The sequence below is a fragment of the Phalaenopsis equestris genome, unplaced genomic scaffold (assembly GCF_001263595.1).
Source record: "Phalaenopsis equestris unplaced genomic scaffold, ASM126359v1 Scaffold000745, whole genome shotgun sequence".
In the NCBI taxonomy this organism is placed as follows: Eukaryota; Viridiplantae; Streptophyta; class Magnoliopsida; order Asparagales; family Orchidaceae; genus Phalaenopsis; species Phalaenopsis equestris.
The window spans coordinates 630,803-656,985 of record NW_018165185.1 but is presented as its reverse complement, the minus strand read 5'-3'; the positions used below and the strand labels follow the sequence as shown (position 1 = coordinate 656,985).

At 35.0% G+C, this 26,183-nt stretch overlaps 1 protein-coding gene across 1 annotated transcript in view; it reads right to left on the bottom strand.

The window, feature by feature from the left end:
• LOC110030626 (PHD finger protein ALFIN-LIKE 8-like) overlaps positions 1–14,319 on the bottom strand; it is a 57,097-nt gene extending 42,778 nt beyond the window's left edge. Inside the window, exons 1-4 of the mRNA XM_020733429.1 lie at positions 14,259–14,319; positions 13,949–14,114; positions 13,769–13,801; positions 12,941–13,169 (exon numbers count right to left, since the gene is read on the bottom strand). Coding sequence (XP_020589088.1) covers positions 12,941–13,169; positions 13,769–13,801; positions 13,949–14,048 — 362 coding nt within the window. The 5' untranslated portion in view covers positions 14,049–14,114; positions 14,259–14,319. The remainder of the gene's footprint in view (positions 1–12,940; positions 13,170–13,768; positions 13,802–13,948; positions 14,115–14,258) is intronic.
• Between the last annotated feature and the right edge of the window lie 11,864 nt (positions 14,320–26,183).

Genomic DNA, 26,183 nt, shown 5'->3' with positions numbered 1-26,183 from the left:
AAATCTTTCATAGCAAATCAACAAAAAAACACCACTAATTCAACGTAAGAAAAAAATAAAATACACAATTCCATGCATATGTAAGGTAGTATGTATGTAAATATAAATTAAAATCAGAAAATCTGCACACAAATATTGAAAAATTAGAAAATCAGCACATATATAATCAAATCCAGGTGTTACACATGTAGACACATGATAAAATCAGGAAAATCTGCAACTTTACACATTTGTCCAAAATTATTGAGCTCCTCCCATGGATTTTAAGCTTAGCTTCGTTCTTCTAACCAAATCGTTGAAGAACCAGAATTCGCTGAAACCTACCTCAGAAATCCCTAAATTCAATAAAATCCATTGAATACATGCTATCATTACCAATGTATACATGAAAAACACAGAACTGCATCCTTTACTCAACCATTAACTTCTATTACTACCAACACTGCAAATATAAAAATCAAGAAAACTCATTTGCATTTTTCAGTTTCAAGCAATCAACATAGCCCTTGAATGAATATATATTAGCAAACAGGATTTGTTAACCAGCAAGGATAGAATCACCATGTGCTAGTCTCAAATTATTTAATGAACAAGCATAAACTAAAACAAACTATCATAAATCAAATAGCACAAACACAAAATCCAAAATTAGCTTCTGGAGGCATATTATATAAAACATGCAGAACGAAAAGGAATATAATCCAAATATACCAATTCCATGATGCTCACGGCTTAAAAAATATTTATATGCCCACCTCAAACATATATTATTATTATAAATTACCTCTCTCATGAACCATGTAAACATGCATTAATCATTGGAAAATTTACATACATACCACTCGATTCATATATAACATTTTCGGTGATTCCATTGAAAAGTTAGAAAAAAAATATTATGTTAAAAGGTCCTTCCCTGGATTGGAAGGAGAGATCTAACGAGCATTTAGCAGAATCAGCTAAAAAGAGGAAGTTGATGAGGATTAGCATTAGTAAAACCCATAACACCACAACAAAGCTAGAGTTTCATTAAAGACAAAAAGGCAGCTAACCATAACTACTCAAAGAGCTGCAATTTTCCATCCCTGCTGAAAAAATACAGCTATCATAATCTCCATAACACAACAAGAAGCATGAAGTTTCAGTACGGATTAATAGAGAGCTCAACACAACTAATCAGAGAAAGCTGCGCTCCTTCCATCCTACAACCAAACTTCATCTACAGCTTCACAGGTAACTAACCATTTAATTAAACAAAATGTAGCAATTAATACATTAAACACCAAAGTTGCAAAGCTTTGCTTTTGGCATGTTACAAAGGTACAACAACTTGAGGTGGCATGTTACAAAGGTACAACAACATTCACATCCAAGTCAGAATTAACAATGTTCCGTCGGCTTCCAACTCCCTTATCTGATTTCCATTCATTAACGGTTTTCCCCCAATTCAATAATAAATCTGCGAGTTTTGTCTTCTCAATTAATTCTGCAGTGCAAGCCTCTTTAGCATCCTTCACATTTTTCAGAAAATGTATTTTTAATTTGTGCAACTGGCTCATATGTTCGAACTCCCCAATTCTATAACCATTCTCAAATAATTTTGCAGTGCAAGCCTCTCTAGCATCCTTCACATTTTTCAGAAAATGTATTTTTAATTTGTGCAACTCGCTCATATGTTCCAACTCCCCAATTCTATAACTATTCTCAAATGCCCACCTCAAACATATATTATTATTATAAATTACCTCTCTCATGAACCATGTAAACATGCATTAATCATTGGAAAATTTACATACATACCACTCGATTCATATATAACATTTTCGGTGATTCCATTGAAAAGTTAGAAAAAAAATATTATGTTAAAAGGTCCTTCCCTGGATTGGAAGGAGAGATCTAACGAGCATTTAGCAGAATCAGCTAAAAAGAGGAAGTTGATGAGGATTAGCATTAGTAAAACCCATAACACCACAACAAAGCTAGAGTTTCATTAAAGACAAAAAGGCAGCTAACCATAACTACTCAAAGAGCTGCAATTTTCCATCCCTGCTGAAAAAATACAGCTATCATAATCTCCATAACACAACAAGAAGCATGAAGTTTCAGTACGGATTAATAGAGAGCTCAACACAACTAATCAGAGAAAGCTGCGCTCCTTCCATCCTACAACCAAACTTCATCTACAGCTTCACAGGTAACTAACCATTTAATTAAACAAAATGTAGCAATTAATACATTAAACACCAAAGTTGCAAAGCTTTGCTTTTGGCATGTTACAAAGGTACAACAACTTGAGGTGGCATGTTACAAAGGTACAACAACATTCACATCCAAGTCAGAATTAACAATGTTCCGTCGGCTTCCAACTCCCTTATCTGATTTCCATTCATTAACGGTTTTCCCCCAATTCAATAATAAATCTGCGAGTTTTGTCTTCTCAATTAATTCTGCAGTGCAAGCCTCTTTAGCATCCTTCACATTTTTCAGAAAATGTATTTTTAATTTGTGCAACTATATTGTACATTCATTTTGCAGTGCTTACACCCTTGTATGAAAATATAAACAAACTCTTTAGATTTTTGTATGGTTTAAGATTTTCAAGCACATTCACATCTAAGTCAGAATTAACAATGTTCCGTAGGCTTCCAACTCCCTTGTCTGATTTCCATTCATTAACGGCTTTGCCCCACTTCAATAATAAATCTGCGAGTTTCCTCACTCCAAATAATTCTGCAGTGCAAGCCTCTCTAGCATCCCAATCAACCATAACAAAAGTGAAACACATGCTAAAGTCGCAGATGGCCATGACATTTTGGGTAGGGCTACCATAACGGCCGATAAATGTCACATTATCACTATTTGGGATACGTGTGTTAACATGTGTTCCATCAATCGCGTCAATGCAGTCCTGATAAGTAAATGTTAGGTTTGACATATCATTGCATACTCTAACAAAATTAACTATAATGCATCTGAGAGAATACCTTGAAGAAGAGCATATATCGCGCATCTTGTGATATCTCAGTGGGTATCTGCTCAAACTTATAATCTGAGGGTCTGATGACATGAGAGGACAGACTAACAAGTGTGTTCAATCCGATTAAGAATTATCTGATTATTTTTTCTGATGAGTGTTGAAATTGCTCAAACCCTCCTCGTATAGACTCATTTTGGGATAATATGAAGTGTTATTGCGAGCACCTCACGTAGATTGGTCCTCGAAGATCCATGAAGACCGTGAGATCCGACGAGTAATTTCAAAAGATCGATATATACTGCCTAGCTCATTTGAAACATATTACAAAATCGTGTTGGATGTCCCGCAAGCAACTATTTAACCCATTTATCACCAATATAAGAAGATGTCATGCATGACGACCGATCAATGTACGTGTTATAGTACTCGTACATCTAGTACTCGTACATCAAGTACTCGTACATCAAATATATTGTCGTCAGAAACATCCCTCTTCGCTTTCTCCTGCGTGTATCCATGTGAGTCTCCACCCGTTTTCTTCTATTTGCATCCATAGTGATGAGTATCCCTAAATGTTCCCCTAAACAATTATCATTTATATGAGAGTATCAGACAATAAAAAAACAAATGTTTGCAAATAATTAAGATTGTACAACGGAGTTCACAAGTACAACTCTAGAAAAATAAAATAGATAATGTAGTGAAAATGTTCTAGTGATGAAAAATATAAAACATCTCAAATGTTCAAACGATCATAAAAACGCTGAATATATGTCACTATGCGGGCGGCAAGCATCTGCACAAAGAAATCCCTACGGACCGGATTTTCTAGCAATTCTGCTGCGAACATATACAACTCTTCATGTGCATAAATTTCGGGTGTAGCACTTAGGATTTCAAGTGCCTCCGCGATAGTGTTTGAATGAGAAGTCTGACATTCTGCTTTGAAACAAGAAAACTGTCTCAGATAGCTCGTTTCTGAGGGAAGAAGCACCAGATTTTCTTTTATCAATAACCCTCAGACGTTTGGAACAGGAAATGGTTTCATATTCGTTCTGATCTGGGTTGGGAATGTCAATGAAATCAACTGAACCTCCAGAGGTTCCCAGATTCGCGACATTGTCAGCGAACACTATCTCGCTTGGGCTACATGCATAGTTCCCCGTTACAACTACTCCCCCAAACATGCGGTCGAGTTTCTCCTCCAATTCAGACTCAATTTCAGAAAGTTTAAACTTTTTTGCAACAAGCACCACCAACACAGAAATTGATAAACACCCAATTAGAATAAAATAAAAAGTTACAAAATAAAGAAGTTTACAAACGAAGCTCACCGCAAGTTTTTAAGCCAACCATTCATCAGTTACATCAACTGTTTGTTTCACTGGATCCCAACCAAGACCGGTAGAACCCCTTTTCAATTCCTTCCAAATATTACATTCCTTCTTCATTTGGTTTCACTTGTTCTTCATTTGCAACATGTCGTATTCTCTGTCTGTATATTTCTTGAAATTTTTTATAATATTTTGTCATCCTTCTTTATTGAAATAGGTCGTAGGTTGGCTTATTTCCCCGTTCAATCTCTTTAAGACAAAGATCGCAAAATATTATTTTCGTGTCTTTTTCCCACAATGCAGGTGTAGCAACCTCTTTAGACTTACTATCCATGTTATTACTATAACAAAACAAAGTCATGAAAAACAACAGTAAAATCAATTAGAAAGTAGAAAAAAGTAAAGTTTAGGTGTTAGATATGTAAATACATAGGAACTGGGAGGCAACAAGCATTTGTTGTACAGTAAAAATCGAAAAAAATGAGAAACTCTTGCAAGCCAACCTCCTCATGATAAAACTCTTGCAAGATCTGCTCTAAAACATACCACAAACCCTCAATTCTATCAACACCTACGAAACAAATGATCCACGTCTCACATAATTGCAGGACACTTTTATAAAACAAAGAAACAGAAAATTTTACATTGTTATGGAAGAAGAAACTTTTCAACTCGCCAAAACAAATTTCTGAACTCTTCTCAGTGGTGAAGAGAGCTCAAAAATAAAAGAAGAAGATGGGTTTAGGATTACCTACCTCATGCTTACTGGATTCAGTCTTGGTCGAGGAAGAAGAACGCGCGCGGCAACACCAGGCGAGGCGAGATGGCGAGGCGCGGGAATAGGCTTTCTCGATTTGGTCCTGGTCGAGGAAAAAGAACGCACGCGGCGACACAAGGCGAGGCGAGATAGTGAGGAGTGAGAATAGGCGGGACGAGGGTTTCTTTGCGCCAAGGGCAAAAAGAGTATTTGAGAAGGCGAAAGCTGGGGCCACGGGGTGGATCTCGCGGCCCGCTTTAGCTTCGTTCTGTCGCGACGCTGGGAGCCAAACGATAAATTTTCGCGATTCGGGGCCTCGAAGCCGCAAAAAAACGGCCCCAAACGGAGCCTAAATCTTAATTAACCCTTTAATTACTCCTCCCTAATGCCCCTCACTTTTCCTAAAGAACCTCACATGCGATATTTAGCTTGTGATGCGTCGAAATGAGGGGATTTGCCTTTCAGAGCTTTGCAATTCCTCTCCCCCTCTCGACTTCATTCGCACGGTGCTCCCTCTTGTCGTGCCCAGCAGTAGGTCCTATAAGGAGTTGCAATCACAGCTCAGCCCGCAGACGCGAATGTAAGGGGCGCCGAACAGAAGGGTCGAGCGGCATCTGGGTAGCCACATGACATTAGGGTTGTAAACGAGCTGAGCTTGAGCGAGCTCAGACATGGCTCGTGTTCGACTTATTTGAAACTGTTCGTGCTTGAATCAGCTCGTGTTCAAAATCGGCTCATGAACAGTCTGTTCGTGTTAGGCTCGATTTAAATATTCGTGTTCATGTTCGGCTCAAAATTGGCTCGTTAAAATAAAATTGAAAAAAATAAATGTAAAGTTTTGGATTTGAACATAAACCAAATGTACGCAAAATAAGGTATTAACCACATTACCACACGAGGTGTTAAGATTTAAACTTAGATATAAATATATATAATATATTATTATATAAATAATATATGTAATATATTATTATACAAATAATTATATAATTTTTTTTAGAGCTAAAACATGTCGAACACGAGCGAACAAAGAGTTATTTGTGTTTGGTTCGTTTATAATTCGAGTTTTAATAACTTGTTCATGTTTGGTTTGTTTACTTAACGAACGAGCCAAACACAATTTGTTCGTGAACAACGAGTTTTTTTGACAGCCCTGCACGACATGAAGTAAGTCGTGTCCCACTCCCTCTCCTGATCCTCTTCTCTCGTTCCCCATCCTCCTTCATGTCGATCCTCTCTGCCGAGGGAAGTCTCGCGAGGCTTCTGCTAGGGCCATTGTAGCAACCACGAACAACTGTCGAGGGAAGTCTCGCGAGGTTCTGCTCGGACCATTGTAGCAACTGCGAACAAAAAAGGGGTGAGCGGTCGATACGGAGCCGCAGGCGGCTTTTTAAGGCTCTGGAGTGAAATTGATAAGTACAAAACTCTATTTCACGCTATTGGAGCCTTTCATTTTAATTATGTGTCGAGATTTGCCTCAATTTTTGTGCATTATTCGTTTTTGATAGTCGTTGGTGGCGTCGACCTTGTGTGAAATGTGTTGAACGTGACTTGCGAGTTTCTATAAGGGATTTAACACGAATTCAACGGAAGGGAAAGGAGATTTGAAGTGTTAGAAGAAGAGAGAAAATAATAGGCAGCAGAAGGGAAAGGTTGGTAGCCGAGAAAGTCATTTAAGGTATGTTATAGCAAATCAATGATATTTTGAGCTAAATTACCTTATAAATCAATATATTATGAATTCCTAATTTGTTTAAGATTTCAGGTTGGTTACTTGAGGCGAAGAGTTAAAGGCAAGCGTATAGAAGATCGTCGTAGGACAGTTACGTAAACTATAGGTAAATAATTCTATGCTAATTTAAGAAGAATAATTTGATTGGTAAAAAATAGTTGGATCTTAATGTTAAATTTTGTTCTTTAGCTTATATAAATCAACATAAAGGTTATCAAACGACCAACTAATTACTCAAGTTTGAAAATCTAGCATGGTAATCGAGGTGAGTAATTGTGTTTCTAAATCTCAATAATCTTCATTAGTTCAAATAGTGTGTCTGACTCCATGTATGCCCTAGTTTAAGCATATCTTTTATATTGTTAGGTAAGAAAGATAAGCATAATAGAAAAATATTGTATGCATGAAATGAATGATATTAGATAGATATTATATATAAGAAAGACATGTATGAAAGATATGCATAAGATGAATGATATTTAGATAGACATTATATCTAAGATAGGCATGTAAGATAGGCATGTAAGAAATATATGCATGAGATAAATATATGAAAGTTATGAGACATACATGATGAATAATTACACAGCATGCAAGATAAATAGAGTTAACTTCTCACCAATGGATAGTTTAGCTTTATGTTGTTTAGTATTTTACTCATAGCATATTGGAATTTGTTTCATTCCCTCCTCTTAAACCAATTTTGAATTGCTTGTTGAGATGCCCTCTTAGATAGAAGAACAATGGTTGCCTTTGACATGAATCATTCACCAAAGGTAAAGTGGGAAGATATTTCTTTAGCTAATCAAAAGTTTCCTTATATTCTTACATCATATTCTTACATTCGAACAAAAACTAAACCCTATTTTAGCATCTTGAAGAAATGCATACATCTTTTGCCCAGCTTTGAGAAAAATGACTTTGAGCAGAGTTCCCAATTAATTTTTCCAATATTTTAGGTAATCGAGGGAGTGACATTGAAAAAATATATATTATATATGAGTTTAACTATACCCCTCTTAGCAAGAGAAAGAAGCTAAGAAACAAGATCAAGCTTGCTCTAAATATGCATTGATTAGGATTAAGTTTCATGATGTGCTTTCTCAGGGTCTCAAAAATCTGTTCAATATCCTACCAGTAAGTCAACATAAATTTCACATGTTGCATTTTTTGAATGTTAACATATTGTCCATCATCCATTAGTAAATCGCTACAATATTCTTCAACTCGAATGATATCAACTTGTATGATTAATCCCATATATTAAAAAAAGTGATTTTTTTTTTGTCATCTGGATAAACTTTCAATTGATAATAAGCTAAGAAAGCATGAAGAAATCTTAACAAGGGATATCCAACTAATATCACCACAAGATCAATGTTCAACAACAAAAGTTAAAGTTATGCATCTTTTAGACTCGCTCAATTTAAATATGTGTGATCACTGCACAAAATTCATTTACCAATTGTCTTTTACAGCATCACATTGGCTATTTATCATAGGTATTGAACTTCTCTAAAGATGTCCACTATTAGCAATTTTCAATGACCATTAAGATGTCCTCCCTTACCATGTTTGTTTCTTCCCAATTTTTCATTTAATTGGGTGACTATCGTAATTTACTCGAGTACCATGATTGGCTTTTCAAATCATTCATGGCATTTTTTATGTGCCCTAATTAAAAACATCCTTATTACTTCTTAAAATATTGATTAGCTCAAAAAAAAAGATCATTTCAAATAAGGTTGCTTAAATAGAAAGTTATCCCTAAACCAGCTATCCACTAAGATTTCTTGGGTTGGTTTAGAAGGTTGTGTAATAGATTGTATTGCTTGATTTTTTAAAAGATTTCATCTTCTTTTATCACGTCATCTCATATTTGGCTTTCATTCATCATGATTTGTGATTGAATTCTTATCAAGCTGAGGGAGCAAAACACTGATAGCACGAAATGCAATTTGACAGTTGTAAGTTTTGTAACAGCTGCATACTTTACAGCCATGTGGTAAGTTGAAAGTAATGTTTTAAATGAGTTAAGGAGAGGCTGGCCAAAATGAGCTTTCAAGTCAAAAGAATCATAACAATTGCAAAATATAATGATCGAAGTTCTTATTATTTTACAATGAATTTTCTAAAATTCTAATAAAAACATGTATCTACTAAGCTCTCTGATTCTAGTAATTATTCTTCTAACTTTAGAATGGTAACCTTAATTCAAACAACATTTGCATCACTATAAAAATATCAAGGAATAAAAATTTCTTCCCTTCTTCGTTGGAGAAGAAATGACGTGATTGATTTTAAAGATAGTTTACCTCCAAAAAAAATTAGCAGCATAGGCTACTCTACATTATTACCTCAACTTGCAAAATGTTAATCACAACTCATATGGTATTTGCATCATCATATAAATTAAGATCTGCATCAAGAAAAAAATGATGAGATGGATTATAAAGATGGTTTACCATAGTGAAGATAAAATTGAGTAGGCTACTCTGCTTTACTATCTCCTAGCCATCCTCACCAATAAATGCCTTGATTACTCCTACAATTGAAGGTCTGTTTTATTCTCCCAAGTCATGATTTCCTTCTCACGTCCTAAATTGAAATCCCTAAATGGCATTATTCATTTAATAAAGTTGTTTGCATTTATCCATCATGTCAGTGAATGTTATGATATCACAAAAATTTCTTAATGTCACGAATTTATGAATATGAAGCCATCTATATGGGCCTTGAAAACCCTTTCTCAATCTTGAGTTGATGCCACCATTCATTGCATGGTTCACTGGTAGCAGAGGTAGATGATGTTTGTTGTCTAGTCCCAAATATGATAACTACAATGGATATGCCATTGCTTGGTTACCGTCTTCTTTTGATCAACAATCAAATTTCCACCTCATGTTATTCTCTGAGTCAACACTTGGTGCCCTTCTTTTTAAGACAAAATTGTTTAACCATCTACTTAGCTTTTCTACATGCATATATTTTTGTTGGTAATATACTTGAATTTGCCATCCCATAGCCCTTCATCAGAACTACGTTTTCTAACCATTTATTCAAGGAATGGACCTCTGATTTCTCATTGTTTAAATAAGTCTTATAATTATAAAGTGTCTCATTTCTTTTAGAAAAAAAATAGAACCACTTTCCTTGGCTTTTTGTGAATCTAATAAGTTATTAGGTAGTCTATTCTTAAAGTCACTAAAGATTCTAATAGAACCAAACGTCAACTTTGAGTACCAATACAGTGTTGCTCCATCCAATGTCGCTACGAATAGTCAGCATTGTACAGTATTTGACACCACAAACAAAATAAATACAATTTTGGACTCACATATGAGTTTCAACGAATCAAGAGGACCTCAAAAGTTTGTTAAATTCACCATTAGGAGATTTAAGTGCAAGTGGTAGAAGAGGTTGGAAAAAATTGCAAAACTGAACTTTTAAATTCAAACAGAGAAGGGTGACCAAGGTAAGAGAACAAAGAATTTTAGTGGAGCAAATCAAGAAAACTACCCAAAATCCACTCCACCAAACTCTCCTCCATACCCTTGGTAGTGACCACACTAAGAGAGATATGAAGGAATTTTCCCTTCATTTAAACTTTGATAATCTTAATTTAAATGTTTTAAGCATGAAAACTAAAAAAGAATTAAGAGAATATCTCATAAATTCTAGAATTGCAATGATATTGAGATAAGGAGAGTATTGTATCCAATAGCTTATCAATACCAAGATTTCCTGGCCATTTAAGGCCATAACAAAGCCTTCAAGTAACTTAGATAAAAGAGATTCAACCATGAAGGAACAATCATTATCCTTCCTCCAAAACTCACTTCTAACCCTCTCTCCATCTCTCCATTTTTTTTGCCCAAACTCCACACAAGCCCTTTCTCTCCTCTCTAATGAGGCATGGCCAAACTGTAAATCATAAATTCCAATAAAAATAATGCCCCATCTTGTTCACCTCTCGATTATATTATGAAATGAAATTATTATCTCTTAATTCCTTCGTAGAAAGCCTAATTCCACGATCTAATTATTTTCCTACCAATTCAAGAATCTTTCACACCCCAACGGCAAATCATGTCATGGGTCAAATAAGTCATTGTAAATGGATAACTATGGAACCATAAATTTGGTTGGAATTGGGTCAACCACTATTTTCCTACTAGGTCTCGAGTTAGTCTCCTGCAACTAAACAAATTCAAGTATAATAGGGTTAAAAAATCTTAGTCTGTTTTCATTTTTCTTTTCTTTTCTTTTTTTTTTCTTCTTTTGGTGCTTCTTGCGATGGAGTTACAAGATATGCAGTTAGCCATTTGACTTCAGGTATTACATTGTTAACAACAAATGGTTTGAACATTACTCGGATGCTTATTATTTGGCTCAAAAGAACTTTATCCTGCAACCATGAGTCTTATGGTTGAACAACTTGACAGTGAATTATTATTTCTAGGCTCCAATATGATGCTGCGAATTGCCATAATTTGTTTCTAAAATTGCTCAAATTTGTTGCTAGGTGGGTAGTAGTTATTTCTCCTACTTCTTCCTATGCTTCCTCTACGCATTGGAAATTCTCTATTTCTCTCATTTTCGCATGAATAGATTCATTTTTTGAGAAAGAAAAGCTTCATTTTGTTGATGGCTGCTGGTGAAAACACTATTTTCCAATGCTTTAAAAGGTAAAATCGGGAATTGAGACGTTTTTACTTAGCAAAACGAGGCAAGGCGTAATTCTCTAAGCGGATCGAAGCATAAGCCTCAAAATAGAAGAATTATCGGGAAATTAAATTGAATTTGAATGTAAACATAATTCATATATTAATATTGTGAATTGACCTCTTCTTCGAACAAAATTAAAGCTATATATAATTATGTACTACTATTTACTATCCCTCAAGCTTAAGGAATTATCATGCAAGCTCATCTATGGTGCGGAAAACAAAGAAGTTGCCTGCAGAGAAGACTATGATAAAGCACGTACGTGATAGATAATAAAGCAGCTCGTCTGCGGGGCACAGAAGAAGACTCTATTGAAGCTCGACTGGGACGCACTGTCGAAACCAAAATAGGGGGCGCTTGAACGAACTCAAACGATGTCGAAAGGGCTTGGGGCGATGACAATTGGGAGACAATGCATTGTTTAGGACACAATGATTGGGAGACGAAGCGCAGCACTTAGAACGACGATGATCGAAATATGAAGTATGGCGTTCGAGATGACAACAATTAGGAGACAAAAGTGTGGAGCTCGGGATGATGCTCGTTGGCTTTGCTTAGGATGGTAAGCAAATACAGTGTGTCTCAGACGTTCCTCAAAGTGCCTCATACGCCTTGAGGCGCAACTGCATTGAGGCTTACGCCTCACTTTACAAAGGCATAAACCTCACCCACGAGCTCGAGGCTTACGCCTCAAGACTATTCTTTGACACCTCGAATCAAGGCGCTCCTCGAGGTGTAAAACTCGGACAATTTTTTAAATAGTGTTAGTTTTCATTCAATTTTCCATGTTCTCATTAAAAACACCAAAATTGTCAAAACACTTTTATGACAAGTGGAGAATTTAGCTCAAGTATTACTTCATAAAGATACAAACGCAGAAAACCACCCAAAAATAATATAGTGCAAAAAAAAAGTTCTATTATTGGGGAACAAAATCCAATAGATTAGCAAGAATAAGAATAATACATCAAAACCCCTTTCCTTTGCATCCATCGGTGGATATTCCCCACCGTGGGGCATGACTGGATATTAGTGTGTAGTTGTGGCTTTATTGATAGATTTGTTAATTGTTAAGCAAAGCATTTCTTTGTAAAGAGAGTTATTTAGATTACAGTGGATGCTCATAATGATCAATGGCTACAATTCAATCCCTTTTGACTAAAATCTATCAGTTACTAGTCTTGATTTAGGCCGAGTAATGTAACTTACTCGGTAAGACGTGACTCAATCGTGAAATTTCCCATTACTTGGGATTGTTATTGCCTGGCATTCTACCAATGAGAGGCCGACTAATCAAGTTACATAAGGGCATTTAAATTCAAATGTTGATTTGCATTGATCGGGAGCTTGTTCAATGCTAATTTTTTATATTAAAAGTCGCCAACAATAGCAAGTTTGTACCTAAAATTTACCTGGCCTCTTTGTCAAATCCAAACCGAGCTCCAAAATAGAAGGCAACTGCAAATAACCATGCATCACTATGAACTGCAACAAGTGACAACCAATCCTTTTCATCCATGCCATCCCTAGCAAAATTTATTCCTAATGCAGGTTCAGGGAGCTCAGGGGGCACTTCCTCGGCAGGCAAGGTCACCTCCCAGGTCTCATTAGGAAGCCCATAAAGACATAAGTTCTCCTTTTCTGAAATATAAAAGCATTTTACCATTAAGGCATGAAACATAGTATTAACCATGGTTTACAAAGAAGCAACAACATGAACAGACTACCGTAAGAATGTGTTCAACATGATGATCTTGGTGCAGCTCTGTGTGCGTCTGTGTACGCATCTCAACATGAATACCAATTTAGATATAAATTAAAAATACATGTTACAAAGAGAACAATAAAAAAAGAATCGGCAGGCAACGAAGGTAACGTCTCTCGTTACCAACCAAAAAAAAAAAAGGGGAGGGAGAAAAGCACCATTCATAGATTATGAAATGCTAGTAAAATTTAATTTTCCATTGATCTAAATCCAACAAACAACAAGAAAAAAAGATATTTCCTGCATGCTATCAGTTGAAGAAATATCAATATTTAGCTAGCAAATCCCAAAATCCAACCTTGGTATCGAAATGAATGAAAGCAATCAAACATAACAGAGCAAGAGGAGCTATTAACCATGACCAAAACCCCAAATATCACTCTCGCTAGTCGCTAGATTCTCAAAAACTCACCGGCTGAAACAGAAAATTTTGGTAAAAACCGAAAAAAGCCTGGCACAGTATAATACAACTTACCCGGATCACACAGCTGGTAGAACTTATCCACTTCTGAAACAGCACCCCCACCATCAAAACAAGAAAGCAGACTATAAATTAGAATACACATTGCACGGGAGAGTATGCAACAAATTTACAAAAACAGTAAAATCCGCGCGAAATAACACGGAAGGTAGTGGGATAGGGCATAGCAAAGACCTGTCGTCAGTGCCTTCACCATGCCCGCCCGACGGCCTCTGAAATCCCTGAAGACCTCCTCAGGTGTCCGAGGATTGTACGCCGCTCCGCCTCCTTCCATCCCTTGTGTGCCACTTCAATGGCGAAATGGCGGGAGAAGTTTCCGAATTGCACGACAACCCGCAGCCTGGATCACGCAGCAAACGACAAAGAAGATGGTGAGACTAGAAGAAAGAAATTAGGGTTATCAAATCAGACGAAAGAAATTTGGGTCCCGGCAGGAAATCCATGGAGGGAGCTCCAATCAAACAAGGAATGGAAAAATACGAACCTGGCAAAATAAAACGTGGGAGGGGGTTTTGCGGGTTGTGTTCTTCGTTTTTCGTTTTTCAAGGAGCCAATTATATTTTAAAACACTAATTAACTTTTAAATTTTTAATTATTTAAGTCACATCAAAATTAATAAAAATAAAATTTTATGCTCAAAATTTGGTTAGGCAAATCCATTCAAAATTTGATTTTAAAACAAAATGAATAGAAAGATAAAAGTTCATAGTCATTCAAACTACTCATAATTAATTTGGACATATTAAAATTTGATTAAAACATGAGTTCAAACCCCCCATGAATCAATATTATTTCAAACCAAGTTTCACATCAAGTTCAAAATCAAATTTTTAACGAAGGTTTGAAGTGGCTTGCATGGGAGAGGGAGGTTTATAGCAAAGGGGGTGAAACATACTTATTGGGTGAAGTGAGGCTGACAAACAGAAAGTTGGCAATTGGTGCAGCCCTTGTTTGAATCTATCAATCTTCGCCAATTCCTCTACACTTCACATCAGCCTCAACGCATAATAACATTCGATCGCTCTTTTCTCTCCCATAAACCCAAGGGGTTGTTTGGTTGCAAGTATGAATTAGCTTATATAAATTTAATAAATATTGTAAGCTTTGATTTAGTAAAAATAAGGCAATTAAATCATTAACTATTATTGCATAACGCACATTAAATTTGCTCAATTCACCTAAAATTAGTTAGCAATTTATTTTAGGATTTAATTCTAATAGTTTAAAATTAAATTTAATATAATACTACATATTAATGATGTAATTGTTAAGCATAGTTAATTTTAATTTAATTTTTTAATTTTTTTATTATTTTCAATAATTAACTATTTACTAAAAATAATTAGTCATTAGTAAGTATTTTTGAGAGTAAGTTAATAATTAATCATATTTTAATAATAAATTACTAATTGATAATTATTGTTTACTAAGCTAAGTGATCATTAATTATAAACTAAATAAATTAATTAAACATGAATCCAAAATGATTTTTTAAATTATTTTAATTATCAAGTATATATCAATTGTAATTACATTTACTAAATTAAAATTAGTTTTAATTAGCAGATTGAATAATTATGAATTAGTACCTATTTAAATTACTTAAAATTAACTTTAAAAAATTATATTAAATGTAGCTCAACACTCTGGCATGCCTTCCCCTTCCCCCTCTCCTATCAAAAACATTACAATACAATCACAATTGCAAGCGTTTATGAAGGCAACGATAATACCATAACATACAAAGAAAGACCTTCGAAACTTCAATATTTTTCCCCCTTTTACTCTATTCCTACATGAAATCACGTAACCCTCATCTTTCCTCCCATGCTACTTCACTCATTCTAGTTTCTTTAAATCTCAAAAATTTGTTTATAATGAGATTTATTAAAAGTTTGTAACACTAGGTCTAAGTTTGGTAGACTCGGGTTTATATTAGGTTTAATGTGGGCTAGATCTAAAGGTTGGACTAAGTCAAAGTTTCATTAGACTTAGGCTTAAGTTTAGGTCTAATGTGGGTTAGACCTAAGAAGTTACACTAAGTCTAAGTTTGGTTAAACTTTGGGTTTAAGTTAGGTCTAATGTGGGTTAGACCTAAAAGGTTGCAATAAGTTTGCTTAAACTTGGAGTTTATGTTAGGTTTAAAATAGGTTTGACTTAAAAGTTACACTAATTCTAAGTTTGGTTAGAATTAGGGTTTAGGTTAGGTCCAATGTGGGTTAGACCTAAAAAGTTACACTAAGTATAAGTTTGGTTAAATTTAGGGTTTATGTTAGGTCTAATATGGATTTCACCTAAAAGGTTTGGCTAAATCAAAGTTTGGTTAGACTTAGGGTTTATCTTAGTTCTAATGTGGGTTAGACCTAAAAGGTTGGGCTAAGTCTAAGTTTGGTTAGACTTAGCGTTTAGGTTAGGTCTAATGTGAGTTAGACCCAAAAGGGTTAAACTAAGTATAAGTTTGTTAGACTTAGAGTTTTGGTTATGTTTAATGTGGGTTAGACCTAAAATTTTGGGCTAAGTCTAAGTTTAGTTAGACTTAGGGTTTGGGTTAGGTCAAATGTGGGTTAGACCTAAAAAGTTACGCTGAGTATAAGTTTGGTTAGACTTGGGGTTTAGGTAAGGTCTAATGTGGGTTAGACTTAAAAGTTAGGGTTTAAGTTAGACCTGGCTAGACCTTGACTTAAACTTAATTATGGTGAGTCCAATTATGAACTTATTGGGCTAAGTTTAAGTTAAGTTAAGCCTAGACCAGGTTTAGGCTCAAATTGGGCTAACCCTTGGTCATTAAAGGCAACCTCTTGGTTAAAAGGGGTAAACACACTGTTGATCCCCTAAAGCCATGGTCCTAGGATTGGTTTGATGTCTTAAACTGAATATGAGAACAATTCGAGTTAGAGTGTAAATTTTTAATTTTACATTTTCACCCATAAGTTCCTTATTTTAATTTTATAATTTTTTTTCGAGATCAATTTTATCACCCTAAATTTTCTAGTTAATTTCCATTTTTTATCTCTTATAGTTTTTTTTTTAAATAATTATAGTTTTGGTAGAAAATTGGTCATTTTAATTTTAGGAAAAGCCCCGACTCTGGCAAAATCAGAAAATGTTCCTAAGGGTGGAGGGAACAATCATTGAAATTTTCATATTTTTTTGATCATATTGAATTTTTAATAATTAAAATACTATATAAAGTATTTAGTTAATTAAAAATTAAATATAATTTATTTATTTCCATTTATTATTTTTTTTCTTATTTTGTTCCCTGAGTTTAGAGTTTTATTTTATTTTATTTTTGTGGTTTTTTTACACTGTTATAAATTTTTGAAGTTTTATACATTTTATAGATTAAATTAATTTAGAAATTCTGAATTATATACTTAACCATATCGGCACTGACTTGAACCTCAGAGTCGTCGAATATCCACGAGGAGCTCCGAGATTGGATGCGCTTTCCACGAGGTTGCCAAGTTGTTCTGTAATCTGTTACTCCAGTCCCCACAATCTAGTGATCTGATTTAATCTATGTTGTCCATTCCTAATACACGAAAATGTATGATATCGGTTCATCATCCCCATGGGATGCAGAATCGAGAACCGTCCACAATTAAACCCTAAGATCTTTTTTTATTCTTAATCAAATCACTTGGATTTCATTCCTACATGTTCATCTTGTCGAGAAAAAGCTATCTATACAGCTAGGTGGGCATGCATTGTTCATTTCTTTCAAAAAAAGACCAAAACTAAAGCTAAATTTAAGGATTTTAACCCATATCTTGTCTTAAGAGGTGTGGCCTCAATTGGGCTTGATAGAGACGATCACCTTAACACCACGAAGCTCCTCCTTATCTCAATTTAAGCTAAATTTCAAAGTTATGAACTAGACCAAATGGTAGCTCGGGTTGGTGTTGAGATAGGTTGGAGAGCTCGGAAAGCCTTAATTTTGATTAAGGGAGACTCATGGAGGTCTTTGGAAGCTTTTGGGATGGTTAAATTAGAGTTTTGAATAAGTTGATGTCAGGATTGAATTTTTCCCTCTATTTTAATGGAAAATTTAGGGTTTCTTAATGGTAGAGATGGCTTATGGAAGGTGGGAATCAATTGCCTTGGTGACACGCCTAAAAAATGCTTGATTTTTCATATACATTTTATGCTTAATTTAAAAGACATTGCTCTTTAAAGGAAGGTATTTTGTATTTTTTTGTTTCCGGTACAAGAATTTGACTTTTGAAGAAAAAGAAACAAAAACAGTGCAATTTAGAGCAAAAACGAGCAAGAAATGAAATTTTGCTCTGTCACATTTCGATAAGTATTTCGATGTTTAATCTCTTTTACATTTCTTACATATTTTTGAATGAGATTACATTTGAAAGGAATGTTGTTTTCATGCTTATTTTGTAGGGTTATATGCTAGGAACACAACGCAACTGAAATGGGCAAAATAGAGCTAAAACGGAGCTAAACGGGGCAAAAACGGTGGAGATTTATGTGCAATAGCCCTACAATTCCTTGTGTAATTGTAGCTTTAAGTGATTTACTCGAGAAGATTCCAGAAACGGTTGTTTTCAAAATGCTACATTTCAGAGGAAGCTTTTTTATAATGTAATCGTAAAGCTACAATGATCTTTAAGTTTCTGAAATTGGCAAAATGGCACAGACGGCGAGATTTACTCGAGAAGAATGAAAAATGACAGAAAAGCTCACCAAAGGCGCCCTCGAGCCCGCCGATGGCGCCCGGGACGACTATGGACCGACTTTTGGCGGTTATGGGCCGAAATTCAACGTATTTGGATGCTTTTTGAAAGGATTCTTGTGGCAACTCTTCAAACTTCATCCCTACACTTTAAAAGAACGAATTTACGTTAGAAAAAGAGGGCTTTTTTGTGAGAGGAATGTTAGGAAAAGTGTGGAGAAAGTTTAGGATTTTTAGAATAGGAGTATAAATGTAGATTTCTACCATTTTGAAGAGATTGGAGAGGAGATTTTGAGAGAATTTGTAAGGAGATGTTCTAGCATTGCATGGATTGGCGGGGGACTTTGCGGCGGGAGTCTTTATGGGAGAGATATTCCTATTTCTTTCAAAGGGAAAAAACTAAGTATTGTGTTCTTCATTATTTTTTGATTTTTGTAAACACTTATGTAGTGGATCTGCTTTGGTTAAATGAAGTTTTTGTTGTGTTTTCTTAATGCTTTGTGATGGGCTTCTCTTACTCTCTCTTCTTGTTAGGAAATAATGGTATGAGAAGATTATGCCATTATTTTCATTTTACTTTTCTTCTGTAATGAGTAGAATTCATGCTTAAGATTTTGTGATGCATGTTAGAAGTGGATTTAATTATCAATGTGATGGTTTTTACTTGCACTTTATTTACATTACAATAAAGGTTCGTTGTAGTGTTAAAATGTATTGTAATTGCATTAAAACCCAAGAGGGCTGTGTAATTCTCAACAAAGTAGAACCACATTCAGATTTCATGGATGGTTAAGTTCATGGGAGTTGAATGCAAATAAATAGGGAAATATACTTTGATGGGCGTAGAATTTGAGATTTTAGGGTGACAGACTAAAATCCCCAATTCAATCCTATCATTTGGGTGCTGAAGTATAGATGTTAGCCCTCAGACGAGGGGAACGTTGGAGCTCCAAAGTGAGAGCCGGTATCTTCCCATCCTAGCCACAAATTCAGTAAACAAGCATAGGATTAGTCAATATTTTTTATGTCTCGACCAAAGGGTAAAGAATATGATTGTTCATATTTGGCACATACAATATTTAATGTATCTTATTCATTTACATTATCCAATTCATTACGTAAGAATAATAATTTTTAATATCTCAAAATTCTCCAAACCAATTCATCCAAAAAAGGGTTATCTTTAGAATTAATATTTCCATTTAGGAGTAGTTATTAGTTGTGTTAAACATAAGACTTACATTTAGGAGTACCTGTTAGTAAAATCTCTTAAATTGCACTTCCAAACTAAGGACTAATAGTAGTAGATTAGAATTTGACTAAGGACCTCTTACCTCGCTTCCCTGTGGGATCGATATCGGGACTCCACTAGAGCCCTGTATTACTTGAGCGATATGTATACTTGCATTTGAAATTGTGACTTTATAAAATCATTATAAATATATAAATCTGGGTTCATAAATTCTTGCATATTAAAAGTCGCGGTCAAGTTTTTGGCGCCGTTGCCAGAGATTCAAATCTTCTAGTAGTGGTGTCAAATTCTTGTATTTTTAGGTATATAAAAAAGTCGAGGTCAAGTTTTTTGCGCCATTGTCAGGGAATTAAATCTTCTAGCAGCAATATCAAATTCTTGTAATTTTAATCATATATAAAGTCGCTGTCATGTTTTTTGCGTCGTTGTCGGGGAAGCTTCAGTAAGAACTTTAGGAGAATTTTAGTTGAAGTAATTAGACTTAGACTTGAAAAACTGTAGTGTCGTAAAATGTCGTAAAAATTTGTCGTAAAAAACTAATTTTATTTAAAAAGTGTTTTTTGTATGAAAAAGTGGAAAAAAAAACCTGTTTGTGTGAAAAATAAGGTGTTCGTGAAAATGTTTTGTTGTGTTGAATATATTTCTTATATTTCACCTGTTATTTGTTTAATTGTAATGTATTGTTTGTGGTGTTGCATATGCAAAACAAATGATCTGCAGGACTTGTGCCTTATGATCCCGAGTTTTAAAAAAAGAAAAAAAATACAAAATACAAAAAGGACTCGAAAAACTAGAAATGGAAATGGACAACTTTCAAACTAATAACTTGGAAAATCATCATATTTCATTGAGGGATTACTTAAATCCTACGACAAATGAAATTCACTAAAGTATACAAAATCCTGTGGTAGAAGCTGACTCGTTTGAAAAAAATCCTGAGATTATCCAACTTGTGCAGAACTATCAATTTGGGGGAACTCATTTGGAGGATCCCTATTTACACTTATCAAATTTTATAGAACTTTGTATTATATTTTGTTATAACAGTATGTCAGACGATGTTGTTAGACTAAGGTTTTTTCCTTTCTCACTAAGGGATAAGACTAAAATGTGGTTATACTCATTAGCACTGGCTCTATTAAAAGTTGGGAGGAGTTAACTCAAAAATTCCTAGCTAAGTATTTTCCACCTTCAAGACTACTAAAACTTAGAAACAATATTATCTCATTTTGTCAGTATGAAGGGGAATCAATATACGAAGCCTGGGAAAGATTTAAGAAACTCCTAAGAAAGTGTCCATACCATGCTCTGCCCGATTGATTAATCATTCAAACTTCTTACAATGGGTTAGTAGGATTAATCATTCAAACTTCAAAATGGACGTACTTAAGAAGTTAACGATAAATATTCCTTTCGCTGAAGCTTTGAAACAGATGCCAAGTTATGCAAAATTTATGAATGAGATATTAAACAAGAAAAGGAAATTTGGAGATTACGAGATAGTTGCACTAAGTGAGGAGTGCAACGCTATACTTCAGAAAAATTTTCCTCAGAAACTTAAAGATCATTGTAGCTTTACAATTCCTTGTGTAATTGGAAAAAATTATGTGGAAAAGTTTTATGTGATTTAGGATCGAGCATTAATGTGATGCCTCTATCTATATTTAAAAGGTTAGGTTTATCTGATATTTCTCCCACTACTATAACTCTTCAGTTAACTGATAGATCTATCATTTATCTAAAAGGGATTATAGAAGATGTGCTTGTTAAAGTGGATAAATTTATCTTTTCTATGGACTTTATTGTATTAGATATGGAGGAAGATAAAGAATTTCCCATTATTTTGGGGAGACCTTCTCTTATTACTGGACAAGCTATGATAGATGTGCAAAAAAGAAAGTTAATTATGAATATTAATGACCATGAAACCACTTTTGATGTTTTTAAGGCTCTGAAATATCCAGCTGAGAGAAAAGATGATGATTATTTTTTGATGAATGAAATTGATTATCTAAGTAAAAACTATTTCCAGAAAAGAAATGAGATTTTATGATGAGTCTAAAATGTTGTTTAAAGAAGACTGTATGTATGTTCACGAGAGGTGTGAAATGATGAACGTTACCAAAAATAGTAAACTTTTAATTCCATCTGTTGAAAAATCTCATGAAATTAAGATGAATGTACCATATATTATTTTAAAGTCTACCAATTTAGGGAATTCATCTACGCCATCAGTCTTTATATCTTTAGATTTGACTCAATCACAAGAAAAACCTGAATTGAATGATGAACAAGATAAAATTATTAAACTAAGACTTGGAAGAGAATTTGAGGATATATTTCAAAAAAACTTTGAGTTGAGAAAAGAGGATACGAATATTGAAAGACCAATGAAAGAAATTCTTATGGAATCACAAAAACTTATTTCCTCAACTAAGATAGATATAGAAAGTTCACCCCCACCATTTACTCGACATTGAGGGGAAGAATTGGAAGATAACTTAAAACAGAAGAGTAACATAGAAGAATTTGATCCAGAATCTGAATTATCTAGAGAGAATCTGATAAAAAATTTGGGAGATCTTGAATTATCATTTAAAAGATCCATTTCTTATAAATTTCAAGGATGATATTAATATGAAAATTGAGAAAATCAATAGAAGAAAATTGGATCTAGAAAGAAATATGAGCAATAATGATAAGAATCAATATGAAAAGGCAAGAAGAGCTGAATGGAAAATTAAAAGTTGAGGATTTTATAGTAATCCCTAGATCTGGAAAAGATTGGACGATTGATCAAGGATTACTTAATTGGAATTTTGATCCAAGTGGAACCACATTCAAATTCTATGTATGGTGATATTCATGGGAGTTGAATGCAAATAAATAAGGAAATATACTTTGATGGGCGTATAATTGGAGATTTTAGGGTGACAGACTAAAATATCCAATTTGTTCATAGGGTTTGGAAACTAAAGCGGAGATGTTAACCCTCAGGCGAGGGGAACGTAGGAGCTCCGAAGTGAGAGCCGATATCTTCCCGCCTAGCCACAAATTTAGTAAACAAGCATAGGATTAGTCAATGTTCTCTATGCTTGGACCAAATGATAAAAAATATAATTGCTCATATTTGACACATATAATATTTAATGCATCTCATTCCTTTACATTATCCAATTCATTACATAAACATAGTAGTTTTTAATATCTCAAAATTCTCCAAACCAAATCATCCAAAAAGGTTTATCTTTAGAATTAATATTTGCATTTAAGAGTAGTTATTAGTTGTGTTAAACTTAAGACTTACATTTAAGAGTATCTGTTAGTAAAACCTCTTAAATCACACTTCCAAACTAAGGACTAATAGTATATTAGAATTTGACTAAGGACCTCTTACCTCGCTTCCCTGCGGGATCGATAAACGGAACTCCACTTGAGTCCTGTATTACTTCAGCGATACGTATACTTACATTTGATATATAAATCCGGTTCATAAGTTCTTGCATATTAAAAAAGTCGCATCAAGTTTTTTGCGCCGTTGCCGATGATTTAAATCTTCTAGTGGTGGTGTCAAATTCTTGTATTTTTAGGTATATAAAAAAGTCGCATCAATTTTATGGCGCCGTTGTCGGGGATTTAAATATTCTAGCAGCGGTATCAAATTCTTGTATTTTTTAAGCATATATAAAGTTGTTGTCGCTTGGTTAAGAGGATTTTTTTCTCTGTTGAGAGCCAGAGGTCTGGGAGGCTAAGTAGTGAGCTTGGCGTGCTCTTAAGGCTCTTAGCTTTCTTCCTCTCATAGCCACAAAAGTTTGATGTGGAGCTAGGAATGATATTGAGACACTTAGGCGACTCCTCGAGCATGTAGGAAGAAAATCCAGAGGCTTTTGCAATTTTCCATACCCTGGTTAAGGTGGTGTCAATGACGGAGAAGTTGACATGAGGAGAGCTCATGATGATTGGGGAGCCTTTTGGTGGGTGGCTAAAACCAGTTTCTGTATGGTCTTGGCTCCTCAAGCCTTTGTTTGGCTCACTAAAAGTTAGGTTAAAGGGTCCATGACTAAGGTTTGATGTGGAGACCCCCATGGTGAAATGTGTGGTTTTGTCTTCTAGTGGTAGTATTTGACTTGGGCTGTCTGGTAATGTCACCCACATGTCATAGTGAGTTGGTCTTGGGTCATGAGTTACCCATTAAGAATGAGCTTAAGGCTTAAAGGGCCATGAGCTTCGTGTTGGATTTTAGGGTTTTGGGCTTAGGATAATGGGTTGGATTTAGCCCAAAATTTAGGCCCAAATGGAATGTCATAACCCACTAAAATAATTAATTGAATTAAGGGGGCTGACCATATGGTGCCAATTGGGTCCCTTACAAGGTGTGGCGATGTGACCATATTGGGTGAGGCTCAATTGGACGGGGAAGTGGTCAGTTGGCCAAGAATTGACCAAAATTGAGGTCGGCCCAATTGGTTTTGATCATCTTAAGATGCCCCCAAATTTTGGGGTCAAAAGGCATATTAGGGTTTAAGGTGATTTTTTATGGTTTGGTAGGGTTAGGGATGCCTTTGGTGAGGATTGGGATCAATTTAAATAGACCCTCATCCCAAGGCGAATTTCATGGTCAAGCTAGTTCCTAGGGTCCATAAACAAGACCCTAGGGTCTTGGGTTGATTTGGGTGACTTGGGCATGTCTTGCCCATGTTGATCAATTTGGGTTTCTCACCTGGTGAACTCTAAGCCACCCAAACCAGGGTTGGGGGCTTTGGCTTGCCCTGATGAGGCCCAATAAAGCATAACCATGGTCTAAGGTCATATGCAAGTAGGTGGGGTGAGTCATCACAAAAGTGAGGTCAACAGATGTATATCAGTCTTACTGGAATAGGCTCACATTGGTTGTCGTTCCCTACCTTCATGTATTTGCCTCGGAGGCCACAAATTCTTTCAGCTTTCATGCTCGAATTGGCTCCCTGATAAGGTTGCGGAGGTGTCTGCACTCTGTCGTAGTGTGGTTGTGATGCCAATGATATGCACGATATTTATTAGGATCACTCTGATGGATTCCACGCATTGGTAGAAGCTTATTATAGTAATCTTTATTCCAAATGACCTCAACTATTTCAGTCATTACCACTCTCAACAACGTAATTTTTTTAGAGGAAATTGGGGCAATTCTCGCCTCCTCTTGAGTCTTCTCCTACATAGTCCTCCATTGGAAGGTCCTTCCCCATGCTATCAAAAATATCTTTAAGAGGCATTTTGGAAGTTTTTTTTTATCAAAACAACTTCTCAAATTCCCCTGATCTTGTGGGAATGCTTTTCATATTTTTCTCCAAACTCATAAGCCATTGAGGTGCTCGGCAAGAAATTATATTTCTCAATAAAAATATGATTGAAAGTGAGTTCCAGGTGTTGGATTTGGGTATTGGGCTTCTGTAAACAAAGTGCATATCTGAATGATCCTTCAAACAAACCGTGAGCAAATATTGCGTGGGTAATGGCGGCCTTCAGATCATAAACATCTAAAGATGATCCTTCACACAGACCTTGACGAATATTAAACTTCCTCAGAGCTTTAGCTCGTATAAACTTCTTTGAGAATGTGTTCTCTAGCAGTTTCTATCTTATTCTCCTTCTGGCTTCTTCGTCCGAGGATTTAGGAGATTCCTTGTCTGAGACAGAAGACTCATCGCTTTCTTCTTCTTGGAGCTGCGATCCAAGAACCCTTATAGGTCCTACTCTTGGAGGATCTCATCTTAGTGGTGCCTGCGTAGGAATTTCTTGTCTATGTGTTGTCGATGTCAAATATCTTGTATGTGTTATGCTTCTGGATCAAGTTTTGGAAACTTCTTCTCGCACTTCTCGAATCATCGTCGTCATTTAATTCCTTGGGTTGTTCATTTATTACTCCATGAACTCTGTGGTGCAGTTCATGGTGTCCTGCATACTTTCTCCTGATAGAGATTTCCTTGCTAAGTTTGTGTATCAACTACACGCTCATAATACATTTCAAGATGTTGAATCTTTTCAAGACATTGTATTTTGTATTATTCATGAGTTCATACAAAATCAAATTCGAACCATGTTCGAGCCCAGTTTAGACTGAATTAGAGTAAATTTAGATTTTGAATTCGAACCAAATTTGAACCAAGATTTGACTTAACTATGAATTTAAGCATATTCTAATTACAATATTTACATTAAAAAATATTCAACTAATGTAAGATGTTTCAACTTTAAAAATAATTCATTCATATAAAATAGCATTTGCATGATACAATCATACAAATGACCTAGAAAGATAGGAGTGTTTACATCGTATTAGATAGACAACCTTAGAATCTTAAAAAGAAATATAACTTATATTGCACGACATGATTGTGCAGTCTCATAAGTCCTATGAGATACAATAAAGATTTACTCTAGTTATATGAACAATTTTGTTCATAATATAAAACTTAATATATGCATAT